At 34.9% G+C, this 21940-nt stretch overlaps 1 protein-coding gene across 1 annotated transcript in view; it reads left to right on the plus strand.

The window, feature by feature from the left end:
- Positions 1-1252: 1252 nt before the first annotated feature.
- Positions 1253-21940, plus strand: part of LOC136843259 (nephrin-like) — a 326317-nt gene continuing 305629 nt past the window's right edge. Inside the window, exon 1 of the mRNA XM_067111391.1 lies at positions 1253-1517. Coding sequence (XP_066967492.1) covers positions 1397-1517 — 121 coding nt within the window. The 5' untranslated portion in view covers positions 1253-1396. The remainder of the gene's footprint in view (positions 1518-21940) is intronic.

Genomic DNA, 21940 nt, shown 5'->3' on the forward strand with positions numbered 1-21940 from the left:
CCTCTTGATTAGCTCTTGGTCTTCGGCGGATAGAAGAATCACCCTTGCATTCCTTAAATTCGGCAGCGTAATTCCACTCTACCGTCATATTGGTCGCGGGAGTCTCGACTCGCGAGAACCCAGGCAGCTCAGTTGCTCTCCTGCACGTGTCCGAGGCGGACGGTTCGCGTCTCTCAGAGTTCATCGGCTCTGTCGTCTCTCAAGGATATTATCCCGAAAATAAGGCGCTCATTCTAATCGTACGAGATCCTCGTTTTAAAACTGATGGTGTATTGCATTTGGTGTCGATAATTTTGTTCGTAATCAAATATTTTGTAATAAAAGTCATAAGGAGACGTTAAAGAAGATTGCCAGGAAGAGAGAGAGAGGGGGGAGTTTGGACGTTTAATAAAAAAAAAAAATAACAACACAATAAGGAAACGTTTTGGTTCTGGCGATGAATTATAGTGAGCAATGTAAAGGTTTTTATTCCTTGGAGCATAAGACCGGTGTGTTGTCACTTAAAGATGCTCTTTCAGAATCAGTAGACACGGCGATGGTGATGAAATAAGGTTATGGTACATGGAACGGCAAGAAATTGTGTGGAATATTTTGTCAAGATGATAACGTTTGCATAAAGTCATCGTACCAAACAAGGAAAATAATTGAACATCCTTCATCTGTGGTCATTCAGTCATGTATTAGTATCATACACAGGGAGGTATAAAAAAGAAAATAACTAAATATACTCGTATTTAAAAAAAAAAAAATTTAGCTCTGACCTCTCGTTGCTGTTCTGACGTAGAACGTATACCCTTTTTGCAAATCATTCTAATCAACAACCAATGATGATCCGCATACTGAAAATTAAACTGACAACAAACAAACGCAAGTATGTTATACATGACTCATAATATAATTTTATTTTTGTATTTTACACTTGGATGCCACATAAAAAAAATCATGAGTTTATTCATATAGCCCATGACAGTAAACAATAGATTAAACAATAAATTAGGAAAAAGGCCTTTTCAAAGTTGCTTGGACTAAACAGTGTTCGAAAGAAATAGTAAATAGGAGTGGAAGTGGAAATGATATAGAAGTAAAACATGGAATTAGCTTGTAAGTACGTTGAAATCATTGAGAGCAATTCGCATTCTTCCAAATTTCCCTTCGCCAGGGAAGCAAAAGAGGAGTGATGGTGCTTTTTAGATGAAGTAAGATAAAATAGAGGCAATCTCCCTGCTTAATAAGCGGGAAAATGGCTTCAGAATAATTAACGGAGAGGAAAGAAGAAATACAGAACAGTAGAAAAGAAAAGAGCAGCAGCAGCAGCCTCTGTTAATATTTCCTTGACAACGGAAGGTCGTTTGTTTTTTCGTTTCTCGAGTGCCCACCCGCATTCTTTTTCATAGTGATGGTGAACACATTGCTCATTTTCGCTATGGTGACCGTTTGGTGGAGAGGAGTTGAGGCCAGTCCGAACTCCTTGGCTAATGATATCTTGTCAAGATACCCAGGACAGGATGATTATATAAGTGAGTACACCAATTGCATGATATCTCTTTGCTTTTTCAGATCCCATATATTACAGTTCCTTTATATTTGTATTTTTGAGAGACCATTTCTTGGTTCTACTTCCTCTTTGGGACCTTTTCCGCTTTTTAGTTTGCATATCAACCACAACCACCCCGGTAGTTGGCGGTTAGTAAAGCCCAGTCACCCGGAGTACACAAAAACCCCGACTGTGGCGCTTTATAAATGGAAATATTCAATCGGTCGGGATGAAGCTTTGGCTTTAGAGGTTTCTCACTAAGGTCTCTAATCGTGCCAAATTTCATCGAAATCCGTCCAGCCGTTCTGGAGATCCAGATATCGATTTTTGGCGTTCAGGGGATGTGGTAGGGGGGTGGTGGGTGGATGAGGGACCTAACATATCTGTGGAGCAATAATGGTAAAAGGTACAGCCGTGAGACTTGGTTTTTCTGAAAGCTCGTATTCTGGAGGGGTGCCTTTCAAGGTTTGTTTTTTGAAATAATGAAATTTTAAAGTTACAGAATACCATTCAAATTAACCACAAAATCCAAATTTCCTGATGTTCAGGTACGGACTGCTTACAGCATTAGAAGAGACGCCGTTTTCTTAATGTGTGTGAGTAGTAAGTGGTGTTATGAGAAGCTGGCTGACTTACTGTCAGTTATCATAATTAAAAATTATCACACACGTTGAATTTACCTACGCGGTTTCGGTTTTCGCGATCGTTGACCTACCTAAATAAAGAACCTCAATAGTTAGCATGTTTTCATACTCACACACACACACACACACACACACACACACACACACACACACACACACACACACACATATATATATATATATATATATATATATATATATATATATATATATTGTATAATTATGCAGCAAACGAGCTGAGCTGACCATAATCATGGAGAAGCCACAGATGTCTAAGAAAACTATATCTAAAATCTAAATTATTTGTTTACCATTGGATTTATGCTTTAAATATAAGAACCGGATAATTAAATTGAGTATATATATGTAACTCTAACTCCCGTAAATAATGAAGAACATGTATAAAAACTGAACCTAGTGTTTATCGGCCTTTTCAATATTCACAAGATTCGTTGCTGAACTAAAAGTTACGTCAATATTCGTCCGTTATCTTACGTAACAATTTTCTTCTTTTTTTTCATCTAGATGAGAATCAAATGTCTCATTTTTCCATTACTCTGTTTCCAATTACTACAATATTTTGGAAATTTAGTGTAATTAACAAGTCCCTTTTCTTAACAATTTTTTGTCTACGAAAGTCATTCTACTCTTGAACTGATTTCATGAATGACCATCAATCTTGAGAGGTTTTGAAGTAGCGAGCGGATGCGAGACTGACAGCGCACGCTGATTTCGACAAGTGTCAAGTTAACCTTTTCATTAACGTGAACCAAAGGTTTGTTCCGTTAAGTTTTATGTCTAATTTAATATATTTCTCGAAAAGCGTTAATGGCAGTTTTTTAAAAGCAATGAATTTCCTGCATTTTGGTGTGAAAGAACCGTCTTCCTGGAGTAGCCAAGAGGGTTAGTATTCCCAAGTTGAGGCATCTAGTACCACTTGCATCTGTTATGACTGGTGCTTTTACATCTGTCTCATCTCTTCTAATTGGTGCGTTTACATCTGTCTATCAATAAAATTTTACGTTCTTTATTGTGGCTCTTGGTGAGTTTAATAGTATTTGCACGTAAATCATTTTTATTGTAGACAAACCCTTATTAGGCCTATTGTAAAATATCAGTGACATGGTTTCCAAGGCTACGACAGGTCTCACTGCTTGGAAAGTTGATTCCTTCCATCTTTCGATCTTGAAAGCACAAAACGAAGTTTATTTTCTCAATTCCGCTTAGATCTGAGGTCATCTATTTCTAATACTGTGGTATTGTGTTTAATTTCCCTGTTTCTTTAAAGCTTTAAGGAAATGTATTGTAGTACTATCAAGTTTCTGTGGATCGGTAATCTTAGGCCTATTATCGTCTAGCAGAAGTTTTTTATCCAATGATCTTTCAAAATATCTCTTGCGATTCATATGCTTTAAAAGTACTCTTTTAATAAACCAGGAACCAATTTAATGATAGAGCATTTGATCAAGGTAAGGAGGTAGTCCAGGATGTCAAGGAAAAAACACGATGACGTGTACGGAGCCGATTTTTGCCCTTTATGCTCTGGAAATATTCAACCGATCGGGATGAAGCTTTGGCTTTAGAGGTTTCTGACTGAGGTCTCTAATCGTGCCAAATTTCATCGAAATCCGTCCAGCCGTTCTGGAGATCCAGATATCGATTTTTGGCGTTCAGGGGATGTGGTAGGGGGGTGGTGGGTGGGTGAGGGACGTAACATATCTGTGGAGCAATAATGGTAAAAGATACAGCCGTGATACTTAGTTTTTCTGAAAGCTCGTATTCTGGAAGGGTGCCTTTCAAGGTTTGTTTTTTGAAATAATGAAATTTTGAAGTTACAGAATACCATTCAAATTAACCACCAAAATCCAAATTTCCTGATGCTCAGGTACGGACTGCTTACAGCAGCCGTTTTCTTAATGTGTATGAATAGCAAGTGGTGTTAATTATCACACACGTTGAATTTACCTGCAGGGTTTTGGTTTTCATCAAACCGTTGACCTACCTAAATAAAGAGCCTCAATAGTTAGAATATTTTCACACACACACACACACACACACACACACATATATATATATATATATATATATATATATATATATATATATATATATATATATATATATACACACACACACACATATATATATATATATATATATATATATATATATATATATGTGTGTGTGTGTGTGTGTGTGTGTGTGTGTGTGTGTGTGTGTTGTATAATTATGCAGCAAACGAGCTGAGCTGACGATAATCACGGAGAAGCCACATAGGACTAAGAAAACTATATCCAAAACCTAAATAAACACCATTCATTTGTTACCACATTTTTCTCAGGGCGTTGCCATTGCAAAAAAGGACTGGAATCACGGGCAAAAAAAGTGGTGACATCACAAAAGGGGTAGTAAAGCCCAGCCACAGGCCCACAAGAGACAGACATGGACGTCAGGGGATATAAAGGAAGGGGTAGGGCTTAGGGCTCTACTCCGTAACCTGGTAGATTATGATGGAAGCGAAAAGTAGAAGTAGGAGTCTTTTCTCAATCAGTATAGAAAGCGAGTGCCAGTATAATACGCACAACGCTAACCATACCTGAAACGATAGACACTTGCACTTCTTCAGGCAACACAATTTGAAGACACTTAGCAAATGTATCCACTCAGAAGTTTTTTTTCTTCTTTGTTCTTCTTTGTCGTCGAGAATAATACGGTTGAACTCATTCCGACTGTTGCAGTTGCTGCTGCGGAGACTAGAGTAATGTTCAACAAAAACCTGGGCCGGATCACTGTTGGGTGATACTGGAATCAGGCGCTCTTCCATAATTTTCACATCATCAGCGGTGGTTCGTCCAAATCGAAGCCTCTTAATTATGCGCATTATAATGGCATTCGCTTTCTGTACTGCTTGAGAAAAGACTCCTCCTTCTGCTTTTCACTTTCATCATTATTTATCAGGTTGTTGAGTTAAGTCGTGCGCCCTACCCCCTCCTTTGTATCCCCTGACCTCCAGATCTGTCTCTTGTGGCTGGGCTTTACTATACTACCCCTTTTGTGCTTTCATCACGTTTTTGCCCGTGATGATTATTGTCTTTAGATATTTATTTATTTTATTCCGCTTTCCAAAATTTAAGTTAGAATTTCGTCACAGTTGGGGAATGAACGTTTTTTAATGTGCCACCTATATCACTACTCCAACTACTTCACATAGAACAGAAATGGGAATATTACCATTGCAGGGAAAACAATCAAATATGAGGTTTTTCTTTTTTTTCACTCTTTCTTTGCAGTAGTTTAAGTTTATTCACTTTCATTAGTAACAAATAGCAATTCTAATTTTTGCTGCGGTCTTTGACCCTGACTGACTTCGTAAATTATGGAGATATTGCTTTGAATTGAGCAAAACAGAAGGGCTGTGATGGACGGTGGGAAGTTCCAAAAGTCCAACTTTGCCCACTGGTGCCATTACTAACCCCAACCCCATTCTTCCAGTGGAAGTATAAAGAATATAAAGAATTCACTCCGTTCCTTCTGTATCCAGTGGATGGATTACACAAACAGCGTTTCATTGCATCTTGACTTCATTACCAGTGTATCTGGATTAAGAGCTATAACAAAAATATAAATATTTTGCAGCAGTTGCGGAATCATTTCCTAAAAGTCCAAAACTTGGGAGGTTTTCGAGACTTTTTAACCATAAAATTACTGAGCACCATGTTTTCCGTTTCTCAACAATTCTAAAATTCATTTTACTTCTCAGGAGACTATTGCTTGGCTCAACTTGTGTATTTGCTTGCCTATGTGTTTGTCTGTTCGTTTGATTGCTTGTTCTTTAACAAGATTGCATGAAAGGCTATGCTCGATTTTTTTCTTCAGAATTTTGGTCAAAGATGGCCTCGTGAATGATCGTAAGTGATTAGGTTTTGGAGGACCCAGCTTCGAAGAATATCTGCAGTATCTTGATGACTGTAGTATTGTTATTCGTTGTCATTGCGTTTATGTTTACTTACTTTCTTCCCATTCAAGTTTTATGGAATGATTTTCACATGGTTCTCTGCGTTTTCATAGCTTGTGATTTTATTCTAAATAGATACATTTGCGTAAGATCTTTGCCTTTGTCTTCGATTTGCACTTGGCAATCCTAACTTGTTCATTCTACATTGGTCTATCATGGTAACAGATTTCGAGCTTCATTGTGCTGGGCATTTTATATATATACTGTACAGTATATATGTGTATATATATACATATATATGTACACATTATACATATACATATTTATGTGTATATATATGTATATATGTGTATATATATTTATAAATAAGTAAATATATATATATATATATACATATATATATATATATATATATATATATATATATATATATATATATATATATATATATTATATAAATAATATAAATTATATATATATATATATATATATATATATATATATATATATATATATATATATATATATATATCTTGTATCTTCATATCTTCATAATAAGGAAAACATTACACCAAACAGTGATAGTGCCCAATAACCTTCCTTGATATTAGCCTAGGTGTCATAAAGTGTTTTTGAAACACTATGGTTAACTAGGAATTAGAAATATTCCGGGACAGAAAAGTGAATTTTTCTATAAAACACACGTGGGACAAAGTGGAGACTGGCTTCTTAACTGAAATATTACTGTAGCGTAAGAAAACATAACATGTCAAATGCATTATCTAAGAATCTAAGGAAATTATATTTTGAAGTGATCTGGTGAGAAAAATTTTAGTCAAATGATCTCTTATTGAAACAAACACTGAGATAACTTATGAAATATCAACCTGGGTTTATATAAAATGGACGAAATCTTAATAAAGGGCATCTTAAAAAAGTAGTTATTAGGGATTACCATCGTATGACAATTGTTATTTTTCCTTATCCTCCATGGAGACTTCTTGTGACTGTTACGTCCATAGCACTTGTAGTGCCTGAAGCCCGGTAATGCATGGAAGCGCTTGGTCTGATTCATGTCCTTGCACCCTTTACTTGCCTGGATTTGATGCAATATATATATATATATATATATATATATATATATATATATATATATATATATATATATATATATATATATATATATATATATATATATATATATATATATATATATATATATAGAGAGAGAGAGAGAGAGAGAGAGAGAGAGAGAGAGAGAGAGAAGCAGACGATCATCATGGAATAAAAGTAGGTTTTTTCCGGGCTTGTTAGTTGAAGAGCAAGAGAGAGAGAGAGAGAGAGAGAGAGAGAGAGGTGCATGTAAAATTACTCAAGAATATGTCAAATTAATTCGGAGTGAAGAGCTGCTGAGAGATGATGAATTATTTCGTCTTGGAATTTCAACTAGAATTTGAAAGCACGAACGTTGCGCTGAAATAGTAAAGGGCCAATTGTACTAAAAGACAGTGACAGCAAAGGGATAGTTAATGAGTTAATTCATTAAAGAATAACAAAAACTTCGAGTGGTCATGTGCGCTTTGACAAGAATGTAGTCGAGTGTCAAATGAGTAAGTTTATTGATGTTATGTGAATCAAGAGTCAAAATTAGGTGACGCTCTCAGTGATGCAAGAATGTTAAGTGTTAGTACAAATTTAAATATGATTGCAGACTTCACTCTGTGTTTGTAAAGTGAGCAATTAAAGTTTTAGACTGAAAGGCGCTAGGTTTGAATACGTAAAATGTCTCAGAGGCCTAGATAATGAGGAATACCGTTATTTTGTTTAATATGCATGATAACGGAGTCACTTGGAATGATATAGATAACACAAGTATCGATATCGGTATAACATAATTCTTTTTGTCGAGCAGAGGGTGAATGAATCTAATATCTTTTTTTTTCTATGAACTTACAGCACAATAAATAGAGTCTGAAGAGTTTCAGGAGTGATGACAAACTTTTTTCCCTCCTAAGAGCATGCTAACATTGTTCTATTGTTCTAAAAGATATGAAAAACCCCTAGGAAATCTAAGATTATGAGTATCGTCATAATTTTACCGTTATTCGTATATGAAAAAATGATCAAAATATACTTGCTATAATAACATGAATAACAAACCAACTATGTCTGTGACGAACATCTTATTTCACTTATACTTTGCTCACGCGATATAAAAAATATTTTGTTAACAAAAGATATTTAAAGAATGGTATCCTCTTGTTGCATTAAAAATTCTTTTTCTCACCCTCTACCTGCAAAACATTTTTTTTTACGTTGAATACAAGGTTCCAGTCGAACTTTATATACCAGTGCGCAGTATATCGTATATTGAAAAGTTAGAGGTATTATCCCAATTGGTTGAGAGAACAAAGGTCATTCACTAAGCACAAGTAGTTACATGCAGATACCTCAGCACTCAGTCATCAGGCATCCCATCCGAGATGGGCTATTCCCAGTGAAAATGCAATGCTTTTCCTTTTAGCAACTACAAAAGACAGCTTGGATCTTCCAGTTAAGAGGGTTTTTTTTATTCAGTTTTTAATATGAAAGTGGCTGAAAGCAACCTCTTCCGACTTAATTTGTCAGTTTCCTCGCAAGTGGACTGTGGAACAATCTCCCTGAGGATGTTGTGCAATTGGAACTTCAAAAGTTCAAGCGAAGATTTAATGCATTATTACCCTAATGCTATTTTCATTGCATTTTAATCCATTTTGATGTATTTATTCATTTTATCTTTTTAATAAGTGAGGCCTCTACTTTACTTCGTAATGAGCACCATATTCTGTGGAAGTTTGAATTTCAAGTCAGTGGCCCCTGTGGGCTTGTTCCATACGAATATGGTTCATCTTCTGAGTAATAATAAAAAGTTTACAAAATAAAAAACACCAACTAGACACCCCTGTTGTCATTGAATACCCAGAACGTCAGAGAAGCTTGGATGGCTTCTTAAGCCAATGATTATCAAAAGGCCTTATTGAACGCAATCCCAGGTCCATGTATCAACGTCGATTAAATCTGGAGGTACTTTAGGACTCGAGAGTAATCCAAAAACCAATCTACCCAAGCTCCTCGAAATTTAGGTTTCTGACATTACTTCACTACAATATGCTAAATTTGTTGTTTTGAGCTATATATAGACAGGTACGTACAGTACATAGACATACACATGCATTATGTTACTACACACACATAGTATATATATATATATATATATATATATATATATATATATCATATAAAAATATACAGGAAAATAAGTCAGAAGATCCATACCAAGGTCATTCTCATCGTAGATTTTATATATATATATATATATATATATATATATATATATATATATATATATATATATATATAAATAAAATCTACCAAGAGAATGCCCTTAGTACAGATCTTCTCACTGTTATTTACCTGTAGTTTTCCTTATATATATATATATATATATATATATATATATATATATATATATATATATATATATATATAATAATGTACAGTATGTGTGTGCGTGTATGTGAAGAGATGGAAAGGGATATGAAAGTAGCTAAAGTGACTAGCATGATAATCTGTAATGAGAGAGGATTATATGATTGCTTACTGGAAAGAAAATTGCAGCTTTTATGTAGTCGAGTAGCCTAGAAAAGTTCATGGCGTTATTTGCATGTGATTATGACAGTAAACAATTACGTGAGTACAGTGTGGTAAAAAGCAAAATGTACTTACCTGATAAACTTTAATGTTTTGTGCACGCAGATGATCAAATGTTCTGTACAATCTTTTGAACGTAATCATAAATCACGCTGTTTCCTAAATATAATAGAGACAAGAATGATTCATATTTCATCTTTTATTGCGAGAGGCATCCAACATGTACACTGCAGTATACAAACGCAATAAAGAATGAAGTATTATGCTTTGTGTAGTAAACAAGAAATGTTACTTGTACGAAATCACCATCTCATTTTATTGTCCAAAGCAAAGTTTGCAGTAAAAAAGAATGTAAATCTTATGAAAATATCCGATAGTAAAGTGTCGTATGATATATTACTGGAAAGAACTTAATGTACTGTGCATACTATTTTGGGTTAGACAAGTTGATGATATCAGTATCAGCATTATGAAAGAATGATAAGTTATAGTTAATTTTCTGACATATGACCTGGTCATGATCGCATCATAATACGATTACGTGATCACAAATAGATATTATATGGAGTATTAATGTAGACTAAGGTAATAACTAGAGATGTGGATAAAAAAAAAAGCTGCAGTGAGTTATACCTGAGATTGGAGAGAAAACACATTGCTTTATTATAAGGGGTACACTAATTTAAACTGTTTATTGCCTCATTACCGTATACTTTTTTGATGTAATATAAAATTTGCTATTGAAGTCTAAATAATCGAATTTATAGTCCCATTTACTTTGTGAGAGTCATAGCTAAGCATATGAAAAATAATATTTTGACGCGTGCATTAAAGATAGTCAGGAAATATGCTCTGATTCTCCCGTGATTTAGAGGTTGGAAGGTTGTCATCCCGGGCCCAAAACATACGTGTTTTATCATTTATTTGTACGAGGTGGTGGGAGGTGGGAGGTGGGAGGCAAGGTTTTCCCTAAGAGCTATTACATATGCTAAGCTCTCAGAGCACTCTGGTGTATAAATGTCAGTACAACCCATCACTGATACTGATATGGTTCTTGAAACGAGTGAGGGATTAAAACCAACATGCGGGTTGGTGCATGAGAGGAGAGGTGACCAGGTCGCTCTTTTGAATTCATGTTCATTGCCCTTCAAAAAGAATCCAGTCCGATAAAGCCATAGTGCAAGAGGGACGACAGGTAAGAGGGACGACAGGTAAACTGAGTCTTCCCTGGGCCTTGCCAGCGTTATGTAGGAGAAAATGTGCAGACAAGAATTATAATAACAGCTACAGCTAATGAGCAGTATCTCAAAATATCGTAGAGATGTAGCCATAATGTGACATCTGTTACTTTTGGCATAGATAAGGTCAAACGGAGTCAGAGACTCATTGAATTAAGTTAAGAAAGAAGCGTAGTGATAGTTTTAAGGTTGCCATATTTACATAATCAAACTGCTCTAATCTTATGGCTTGCTTACGGGTGACCATGAACATTGCGAGGATATAACATAGGTTTACGTACCTTTTCTTGACTATTAGTGTGAAGGCAAAAGGAAACTTGTGCCTTCACATCAGTTACCTCTGGTGCTATAAATTATCTTCTCATCTATTACCTCTGGTGGTCTGAATTGTCTAATTCCATTTGAGCGTGAACAACATTAAATTTAGAAGAAGATGGTCAGGTTTTAAACCATTCACCAATCCTTTTTGTTTTGCTATGTTGACATTAAAATGATTTTACATTGAAGTAATTTTACCCTGTAAGTTTCCACGTTGGTGATCCATATCTATGACTTGTCAATTTGCGAATATTTAATTATTTCTTTTTTAGTTTTGAGCCGGCTTTGTCTGTCCGTCCGCACTTTTTTCTGTCCGCCCTCAGATGTTAAAAACTACTGAGGCTAAAGGGCTGCAAACTGGTATGTTGCTCATCCACCCTCTAATCATCAATTTTTGTTTTATTTAAGGTTAAAGTTAGCCATAATTGTGCGTCTGGCAACGATATAGGCCAAGCCACCACCGGGCCGTGGTTAAAGTTTTATGGGCCGCGGCTCATACAGTATTATACCGAGACCACCTAAAGATAGATCTGTTTTCGGTGGCCTTGGTTATACGATGTACAGAAAACTCGATTGCGACTAAGAAACCTCGGCGCATTTTTTACTTCTTATATTTTTATTACAGTTTGTATCAAAGGAATATATGTTTTTGGGGGTGCGAATGAATGATTTGCTTATTAAGGGAAATTGAATATTAATGCCTTTATAGCTTTTACGAATCAGGATTTGTTTTTTCGGCCTTTTTTTTTTTTATAAGAATGTGCTCTGGTAATGGGAACCGTGTATGTCTTTTAAAGTACTGCAGTGAATAAGTTGTCGCAATTCCGACGTTTTTTCTGCCCTTAAGCAAACAACCGAGTCCCTCCCATACAAACTCTCTGTCTGCCTGTCTGTCTCTTTCATATATACTTTATATATATTATATATACATTATATATATATATATATATATATATATATATATATATATATATATATATGTATATATATAAATAATGTGTGTGTGTGTGTGTGTGTGTGTGTGTGTGTGTGTGTGAGAGAGAGAGAGAGAGAGAGAGAGAGAGAGAGACATTCTTGTATATTTAGCATCCGCATAACTGACCTTTCGTCCTTTACAAATTTCAGTTTTGCCAGCTAAATAACTTCATTTTTGTTCATTTTCATAATTATATGTTAGTCTCGGACAGACATTTCATTTACTTGGCAAGAGGATATCCATTGCATGCTCTCATCCTATTAACGTGAAAGGATTTTGTAAAGTTCCTTTTTTATACTTTAACTCTGTTTTAATAAATGGTGTGTTTTGTAATGATTTTCATCCAAAATGTTTCTTTCGTTTCCATTCCCTTTAATCAGTATTTGTTATAAGATTTTATGCTACACCTTTTCTGTTCATGAGAAATGACATATTTGTTTTAGCTATTGTCGTACCAAATTTTTTGCCTCACTCTTTCTTACCTTTTGTGTGCTTGTGTGTTGGTTTTTTATAATGGCATTTCCTTGATGCTTTCACCGTCAGTGTTGAGTGAATTCTCAGAAGCTTCCTCGGGACATCAGTGCTGTTTGGAATGGCTTCATTCCCTCCGTTTCGACCTTTGTTAGTGGTTCAGTTTGTTTGTGTTTGCAAACGCGAGCAGGAAAACAAACACAGGAACTAAACTTATTCGTACTCCCCTTTCAGGTTTTGTTGTTGCCGTTGTTGCTAATTAATGAAAGCAGGAACTGAAACACTATTTGCTGATGCCTCTGGTTCCACTTTCGATATTGCTAGTGTTGTTCTTTTTTGCGGTATAATTTCATTTTATTCCTACAAGTAGTAATAGTAGAGATTTTTCCTGATTATTAACTAAATTGTACTGGGCATCTGTTGACACGATTTTCATAGTCAATTCCATTTTAAAGAAATTGGAAGTTGCTCTAACGGGAGACGATCAATTGGTAGTAGTAGAAATTTTTTCCTAATTATCAACTAAATTCTACTGGGCGTCTGTGAACTCGAATTTCTAAGTTAATTCCATTTGAAAGAAAGTGGAAGTTGTTCTGCCGGGAAACTGTAGAGTCAGCAGTCCGTGTGCAGAAAGCCCGAAGCCTGATTGACAGACGAGAAACATTTATCGGTTCATAAAAGTCGCCATCTATCGGATCCAACATGCAGGTTCAAAGATATCGGTTTAAAAACTGTTTTTTCTTCCTCCATTTTTCACTTCAGCCAATCAAGAATCAAGGTTCACAAGTTAATTTTTCATTTTGTAGATTCTTTCATTTCCTATCCTTGCGAATGAGGGCAGCAAAAACTTATTTTAGATTAATTAAGCTGTTTCTTTCAGCATTTTCCGTACACTTAATATATCAGGTCTAAAAGACTAGTTTCGTGAATAAGAATGTTTCTGTTGTGTTTCAGATATATTATAATGTTACTTTATAATATATACTGTATATATATATATATATATATATATATATATATATATATATATATATATATATATATATATATATATATATATATAGCCTATATAAATATATGTGTATGTGTGTGTGTATTTATGAGTGGTTGTATGTGGTATATCATTTAACTTAGAATGAATATGGCATCTCCTAGGGGCAATTAGTGTTTTTAGAGGCAAAGAAAACAGGGAGTTGTTTGTAGTTCATTTTGCGTCCTTGGTTTTCTTGTTGGTATAACAGACATGTAAAATACTTGTAGGAATCAAGGTCTTCATTTGTTTCACCAACTGTAATGACGTTCGTCGCTGGAAGTTTCTAGGTTTATTTCTTTCAAAACATTACTCATGCAAACTTTTACTGTCAACTTTCGCCTCCTAAAAGCACTTTCTAACACATTAACTTGTGTCAGCAGCCTCTTTGACCATAACCAGACAACATTTCATCACAAGCAGCCATCAGAAATTCCAGATTCCATTTGGGGTTCATTTTCCTTTTCGTTTTACACAGCTTTGCTCCAGCGTTTCGTCTTGTATCTGATGTCTCGGTTCTTGCCCCTAGCTCATTCTCCCGCTCGCGTATTCTGATGCATCCAATTACCTTATGCACCATATAACCTCAACACATTCTGTATTTCGTCACTATTATTTGGTTATTCTAATTTCAATGTGACTCAGACAGCGGTTTCACTATGGTGTCAACCCTCTCAAACGAACAAAATGAACATATGATCTACACCCCTTTTCTTTTCTGAACTGACACTGCTCCTCTTGCAAATACTTCTCTCACCTCTTTCATTTTCGTATACCCGCCTTGGTATAAGTATGCTGTGGCCAAACAAGTCACAGTGAGCTCCACAACTATTGTTCTTTTACAAAGAAGCCATTATTTCCTTCTCCCATTATACTTTCACCATCTCTGCCGATGCATCTATTTCCCACGTAATGTGCCACAGACTTAACTACTGCTCCAGATTTTAATTGAGGATCTTCACAGGAGAGTCACTTTTTTAGGCCAGTTTTTTTTATATTCACCAGAAGCCATTGCCGCTCTGTTATTTTTCCTCTAGTATTTTGTCCTAAACAGTAGTTTCAGCATACTAGCAAAGATACCGTTCTTCATGTACTGTTTTGTCATAATTTTATGTCTCATCGAAGTGATTGTTTTATTTTATTACTACTTGAAAGGCGCATGTCTCTCAACACGTTTCTTCAGATATTTGATATCTGATAGATCTGTACAGACGGAAAAATACTGCTAATAATGACAAAAATATAACAGAAAATATTTAATTACGAAAAGATTTTCTTTCATGTCAAGTGATACAATTTAATGGATGAACAGGTTTTATTTTTGGGTTACTGAACAGTGTAAAAATAATTGTCAAAAAATATAATTTTACGCTTGGAATTCTGTTAGCCTACATGTCCAACACCCAGTCCCTTAGTTTGAATTTGATATCACCATTAAATGTTTGTGGTACGTTTACTAAAAATTTTTAAATGAGATAATATTTTATCCTTACTTGGGAATTTTAGGACTATGAGTTACCCCTAAAGTTCATCTGTCTTTCATTTATAGTTGTAATCGAACATAGCCTGATTACTGCACGGGTTAATTCACACTGAGTTGGAGACTTCTAGAGGGACCATGAAACCTGAACTCATATTTCACGCTGGAGTTCTGTAACTTGAAGTTCACTGAAAACCATTTCTATGACTTCCAACTCAAAAAGATTTATATGCAGAAAATATCTTCAAGACACGATATAGGAAAATATAACCAACAGACCTGAACTTTAAAGACACGACATAGGAAAATATAAGCAGCAGAATTGAATTTTTCATCGTTTAGTTGAGGTCGATTTATTAATTTTATGTTTTTATTTAACCCACGAAAGAACAAGTTACAAAAACGACCATGTAGTCAGAAAGCATAACTAAGCAAGTTTGGAGACATGAAGTCTTTAGGTCAGCTGTTTTCATCCATACAAACGCACGCACACAACATACTCTCTCTCTCTCTCTCTCTCTCTCTCTCTCTCTCTCTCTCTCTCTCTCTCTCTCTCTCTCTCTCTCTGTATATATATATATATATATATATATATATATATATATATATATATATATATATATATATATATATATATATATATATATATATATACTGTATATATATATGCACAGTATATGTATATATATATATATATATATATATATATATATATATATATATATATATATATATATATATATATATATATATATATATATATATATATATATAGTGTGTGTGTGTGTGTATATATGTTGTGTGCGTGCGTTCATACGGATGAAAACATCCGACCTAAAGACTTCATGTCCCCAAACCTGCTTAGTTATGCTTTCTGACTACAATGTCGTTTTAGTAACTTGTTCTTTCGTGGGTTAAAAAATCAATATATTTTTAATGATTTTTAAAAATATTTAAGCTTTTGAGAAATTTAAATATGTGAGAACAGAATGTCATAGACGATTCTTAGCGTGGATGCAGTAAAGTACACTCATCCACAAACTTTCATTATATATATATATATATATATATATATATATATATATATATATATATATATATATATATATATATATATATATATATATATATATATATATATATATATAAATATGTATGAGAGTTTGTGGATGAGTGTAAATTACTGCATCCACGCTAAGAATCGTCTATGATAGTCTGTTCCCACATAGGCCTATTTAAATTTCTCAGAAGCTTAAATTTTCCCTCTATGAATCAGCACATTCTATATCTTTTACATTTTACTTTTATTTTGTTGTAAATTTTTGAATAATACTGGCTCCATGCTCAAGTGTATATTTTGCATCGTATTATTGTGTGAGCATATATCATTATACGTTTGTGGTTTCCAAAAAATGCATTTTCATTTCCAGGTTCCTGGAAAGTAAGTAATCAGTGAGGGGAATGGCAGGTGTCAAAGTTGGATGGAATATTGCCAAAATACGTTAAGCTGCATAAAATTTCTGTGCACACCTTCGACTGGAGCAGATGATAAAAACGAAAAAAAGAAAAGCGATAATAAAATAAATAGAAACGGAATAATCATAATCGACAGTTATTGACAATCTAAATTAAATTAATGTAAAGGCACATAGGTGCATTAATTGTTTAAATGTTAAATGATGATGGGTTTTTAACTTGCTTTGTATTCGTGATTTTAATTCACAGTGCATAAATTCAGCCAGCGTATCTTATCCGTCAACGTTTGTGAAGCTTTGTAGACATTTACTTATATCTTTAAAGAGGAGTTTTAAGTTCTCTCTCTCTCTCTCTCTCTCTCTCTCTCTCTCTCTCTCTCTCTCTCTCTCTCTCTCTTCTCTCTGTTTGTCCGTTTCTCTCCTGTCAAGCTGGAACTTGACTTCGGCCCTGACATGTACTTTTTACTGGAATTAGTAAAGATTTCCCGTTAGGAAAAGCTCCTGGTGAACCACTCGGTCTACTCTATGATTATTGTAGACATGAAAAATTAAAGAGAGCGGTCACTGGGTCAAGAGGAATTCCATAATAGCTCTGCAGGAGAGTGGGAAAGATTTCCTTTCACGTTCCCTCACTATTTTTTTTTTACTCCATGTCAAGTAAACACAGTGAGACTTTAGTCCTCTAACCACTATTTGTTTGAATGCGTTCGTTTGTTCATCTCTTTGAAACACCATAAACCAAATCTTTTTCGTTGTTTTTTTTTTGTAGACTTTCCTGACCTTTGTCATCTAGAAGTGACCTAATGACATCAGTGTCTTTCTCAGTTGTTTTGATGTAGTTTTCCAGTATCCTGATGTATACTGTTATAGCCAGTGTTATTTATTTACATGCTTTTTTACACCTCCATAACGTGAACAGCAGCGTTCAATTGTCTTTTCAAAGGATGAGCGTATGAATGGAATTTTTGTTGTTCCTTCATCTGCTATTAGGACAGAGAGAGAGAGAGAGAGAGAGAGAGAGAGAGAGAGAGAGAGAGAGAGAGAGAGAGAGAGATTACCATGTAAATCTGTGTTTTTACGACCCGGGATATTGAATTTAAAAGGAACACTTTCCTAGAGGATCTGTAAGACTCAGTGTGATAGCCTTTTTTTCAGTTTAGTTGCTGAGTTTTATGCGATTCTTTCGCTTTGAACACATACTGAAATTTGACATGAGAAATAGATAAAACAGACTATTTGGAATGACTTTATTTTGCTATGTGAAGCAGCGAGAATTCTTTCGATTGAAGCGGAATTCTAATCATGATTGTTTCCAATCTCATTGGAAATTCTTGCTGTGAAACTCACAGTTTAGCGCAAGGAATGTGTAATTCCAGTTAAGGCTATCGACGCTCTTCCCATGCTATTGCCGTTGTATTTCTGCTGCTGACGTTGTTTGCTGCGTTTTATTGTGCCTTTACAATTACCAGATCGCTTGATCGCTATCTGAGACGAGTTCTTAAAACTTTAAAGCGTCAATGACCTACACCTAAATCTTGACCAGGTCAGCTGGGGGTCATTTCGTGCGTTGCTTCGGTGTCATGGCCTCATATGATCTGTGTGAAGCATTTTTCTGCAATTTCTTATATTCACGTGTTAGTAAGAATACTAAGAATCTTGAGGGGATTCGTTTGCGAGGGACGAAACAGTACTATTGAACGGCCTATTTTACTACCTATTAAACTCAGATAGTCTATTGTATATGTTAAATGGTGTGATTGCAGCTAGATACAATTCAGTTTTGGCTAATGTTTGCCCCTATGGTATTTTGAAGGATGAATTAAGTATCACAGTTTTCGCCTCGTACTTACAATGGGGATGGGAATGCCTGAAGTGCATCCAGTTCAGATATAGCGTTTACAAACGACAAACGTGCTTGAAATTGAGTTTAGAAATGAAGATCGTCTCCTAACGCTTCGGATTAAATGAGATTAGTGTTTATAGACAGTAACATATAGAACTTCCTGCGCGCTTCAGTGCTCCTCAGATAAAAAGTAACTTAAGTTTATGTCTGTTTTTCTGTGCAGGTAATTTATAAGAAATATGTGAACATTTCCAGCCTTTATGCGTTACCTTGTATTATTTTATGCGATTGCTTTCATTTCCATTGGAAGAATAACAACTGCCCTTCCGGAGTTAATGAAATTTCCGCGTGTATATGTAATATGTTCAATTGATATTGGATGAGGGACGAACTTAGAAAAAACTGCTGGTTGCTTTAATTAAAACAGTTGTATGTACCAAACATTCTCTCCTCTTTGCATATTTGATTGTATCCATTCACACGGAGTGAACATGGTTATTGACTTACGGGAGTATGATACACATTATCATTGTACCTAGAAATTGGAAACACGGAATATGAATGCAAAATAAGTAATCTCTTTTAATTTCAAATCTATGAAGCTAAAATCTTTTACTGACTCGTTTTTACAAACTACACACGCGCGCACACACACACATACACACATATATATATATATATATATATATATATATATATATATATATATATATATACATACATACATATATATTTCTCCCACCAACAAGCTTTAACATTAAAATCTAAGAAATGCTTGGTTTCCAGAATGAAGTTATTAGGCCCATGTTTTTCTTCACTGTGACCTGCCACAGTTGCCTAACTGCCAGGTACTCATTCACTGGAACTGATGATAAGTTGGTGGATTTTTTGGAAATGGGGTTGGATTTTGTCAAATGCCATTACCATAATCTTACTAGTGATAAATACAAATATATATAATATAAATTACATATATATATATATATATATATATATATATATATATATATATATATATATATATATATATATATATATATATATATATATATATATATGGGGAGAGTCCTAGGCAACCGTTTATTTCGACAAAGTTTTGAAAGCTCTGGTGGCAGTTCATCTCAACTGCCAAATTTCGTTGCCTTACGTCGCTGGTTGCAGTACTGACATTGTTATCAAACCTTCTTTTGTGCTTTAGCCTCTGTGCGTTTTCCTGTCACAGGACTGTTTTTCAGATCTCATGCAGAATGGAATACGTACACACAGTTCTGGTTACTGATTCTTTTAAGTTTGTTTTTATACACTTTTAGTTAGTTTACTGCTGTGTTGCTCTCAAGAAAAAATGAGATAATGATCACTGCCATATTCGTACCTTAACTTCTGAATCATAGTTGAATTTTTTTGTGTTGGAAACCTCCACCAAGTTTGCTGCTATTTACACAGACGCTGAAGGTTCACTAGAAGCACGTTGAACACACTCATACACTCTGTGCTATTCGCTTTTATCTTTCACGCATTCTCTCAACTCTTGGAAGTTGAGACCAGTTCCCTCCACTGGCTATATTTGCCATTTTATCCAGCACTTTCTAGGTCTTCCACTAAACTTCCAATAAAAACGCCTGGGTTGTCTATTCTTTTCACCAAAGTATCATCCCTTTTATTTCCCTCATGACAAAACCATCTTAAAAACCATTTCATCACTCCCATACATATCCACATTTTTGTTCTTTCGATTCCTTTTTGCAGACCATTCATCTCTAAAGCCTCAACCTTTATTTTTTCGTTCATTTACACCATCCAAACATCTTTGCCATTAAGGACTTTTCGCTTCACATTTCCTTGAAGTGTCTAACCAATCTCTTGCAAACACCCGTGCTATTTTCCTTGTTTTCAAGTATTGAGTGACTCAGGTCAGCTCTCCTCGTACCATTATCCATTAGTTACACTCATATACCTACATAAATCAACGACCGTCGTTCTCCCACCATTCATATTAAGACTCATAGCTCCGTCCTCCAAGTTTTCTTTCATTCTGTAGATGTTCTAGTGCTCAAACTCACTCTCAAGTTACCCTAAACTTTCCATTTACAATCTAAGCTTTTTGAGATAAACACACACACACACACAAAATCGAGGAATATAGGTGCTAGTGGTTATTTTGACCAAGAGTAGTGATTCATTAACAAATCTTATTTCCCCATGCACATGGGCTCACACTGTCGCTATGTAGCTCAGAGAAATCACATTCCTTAGAGTTGATACAGAATATTAGCTCGTCACTAGTTAAATTTCGACATCTTTTTTCAGGATGCAATAGTTTAAAAGAAAGGAACAATTTGGTTGTTATATATGAATGGTCCCCATCTTGGTATGCTATGTTGATTATCGTTGTCACTCAAGTAAGAACAGGTAAACAAAGTCCCTCTCACTTCAGTAATCGTAACTGTTCGTTCATTGGCTGTAAACAGAACTTGAGCAGCCAGATAGGTCCCTGATGGCTCTTTCCCGTTCTTCAGATTTGCGTATGAAGTTAATTTACTGAAAACTTGTCTTACAATTTGTATTGTTAGGTAACAGATGCATCATTATATTTACTGGTGAACTCATGGCAGGTATTTTATACTTAATACCATGTTGCACGCTGTAATCCTTTCGATTTGGTTTTATTTGGTTCTTGTACATGATAATAATGGTTAACATGAAAGAGCAGCAATTTGTATTTCCCATTACATTCTAACCAGTTTATTGTTTTTAGAATTAATTGTGCTTATTTTAAAAGCTACAGCGTTGCTAATTATTGTAATTAACCTAATGCCTAACCCTCTCAGATTGTATCCCTGAAGTATCCTTTATTATTAAAATCCTTTCTAAAACTGTTAGATTTCGCATTTTTAATGACAGCACTTTGGAACACAGGAATTATTTCATAATAAAGCCATTAAGTCGACCAATTTACAAATGCTTTACAAATTCTCTTATCTAACGGTTCTTGCCTTTCATAGGTTTAATTATCACCTATCTCGCTCCGAAAAACACTGATTGTTGATGTCGAAATGAAGTGAGAACGAGGTAACATAATTTTCTAGATGAGCTTTCTTTGAAATGGTGCAAACTAATGCCCTCCCAACACCCAATCCTGCAACTCTCAAGAAATCATGGATCTTTTACATAAGGGATCACCTAAAGGGAGCATTTCACTCTCATTTCCCTCGAGTGCCTCTTTGGGACGTCTTGGTTGCGGGATAATGAGGTCATAGCACTGTCTAACGTAGGGTTATACGCGCAG

The sequence above is a fragment of the Macrobrachium rosenbergii genome, chromosome 11, assembly GCF_040412425.1.
Source record: "Macrobrachium rosenbergii isolate ZJJX-2024 chromosome 11, ASM4041242v1, whole genome shotgun sequence".
Taxonomy (NCBI): domain Eukaryota; kingdom Metazoa; phylum Arthropoda; class Malacostraca; order Decapoda; family Palaemonidae; genus Macrobrachium; species Macrobrachium rosenbergii.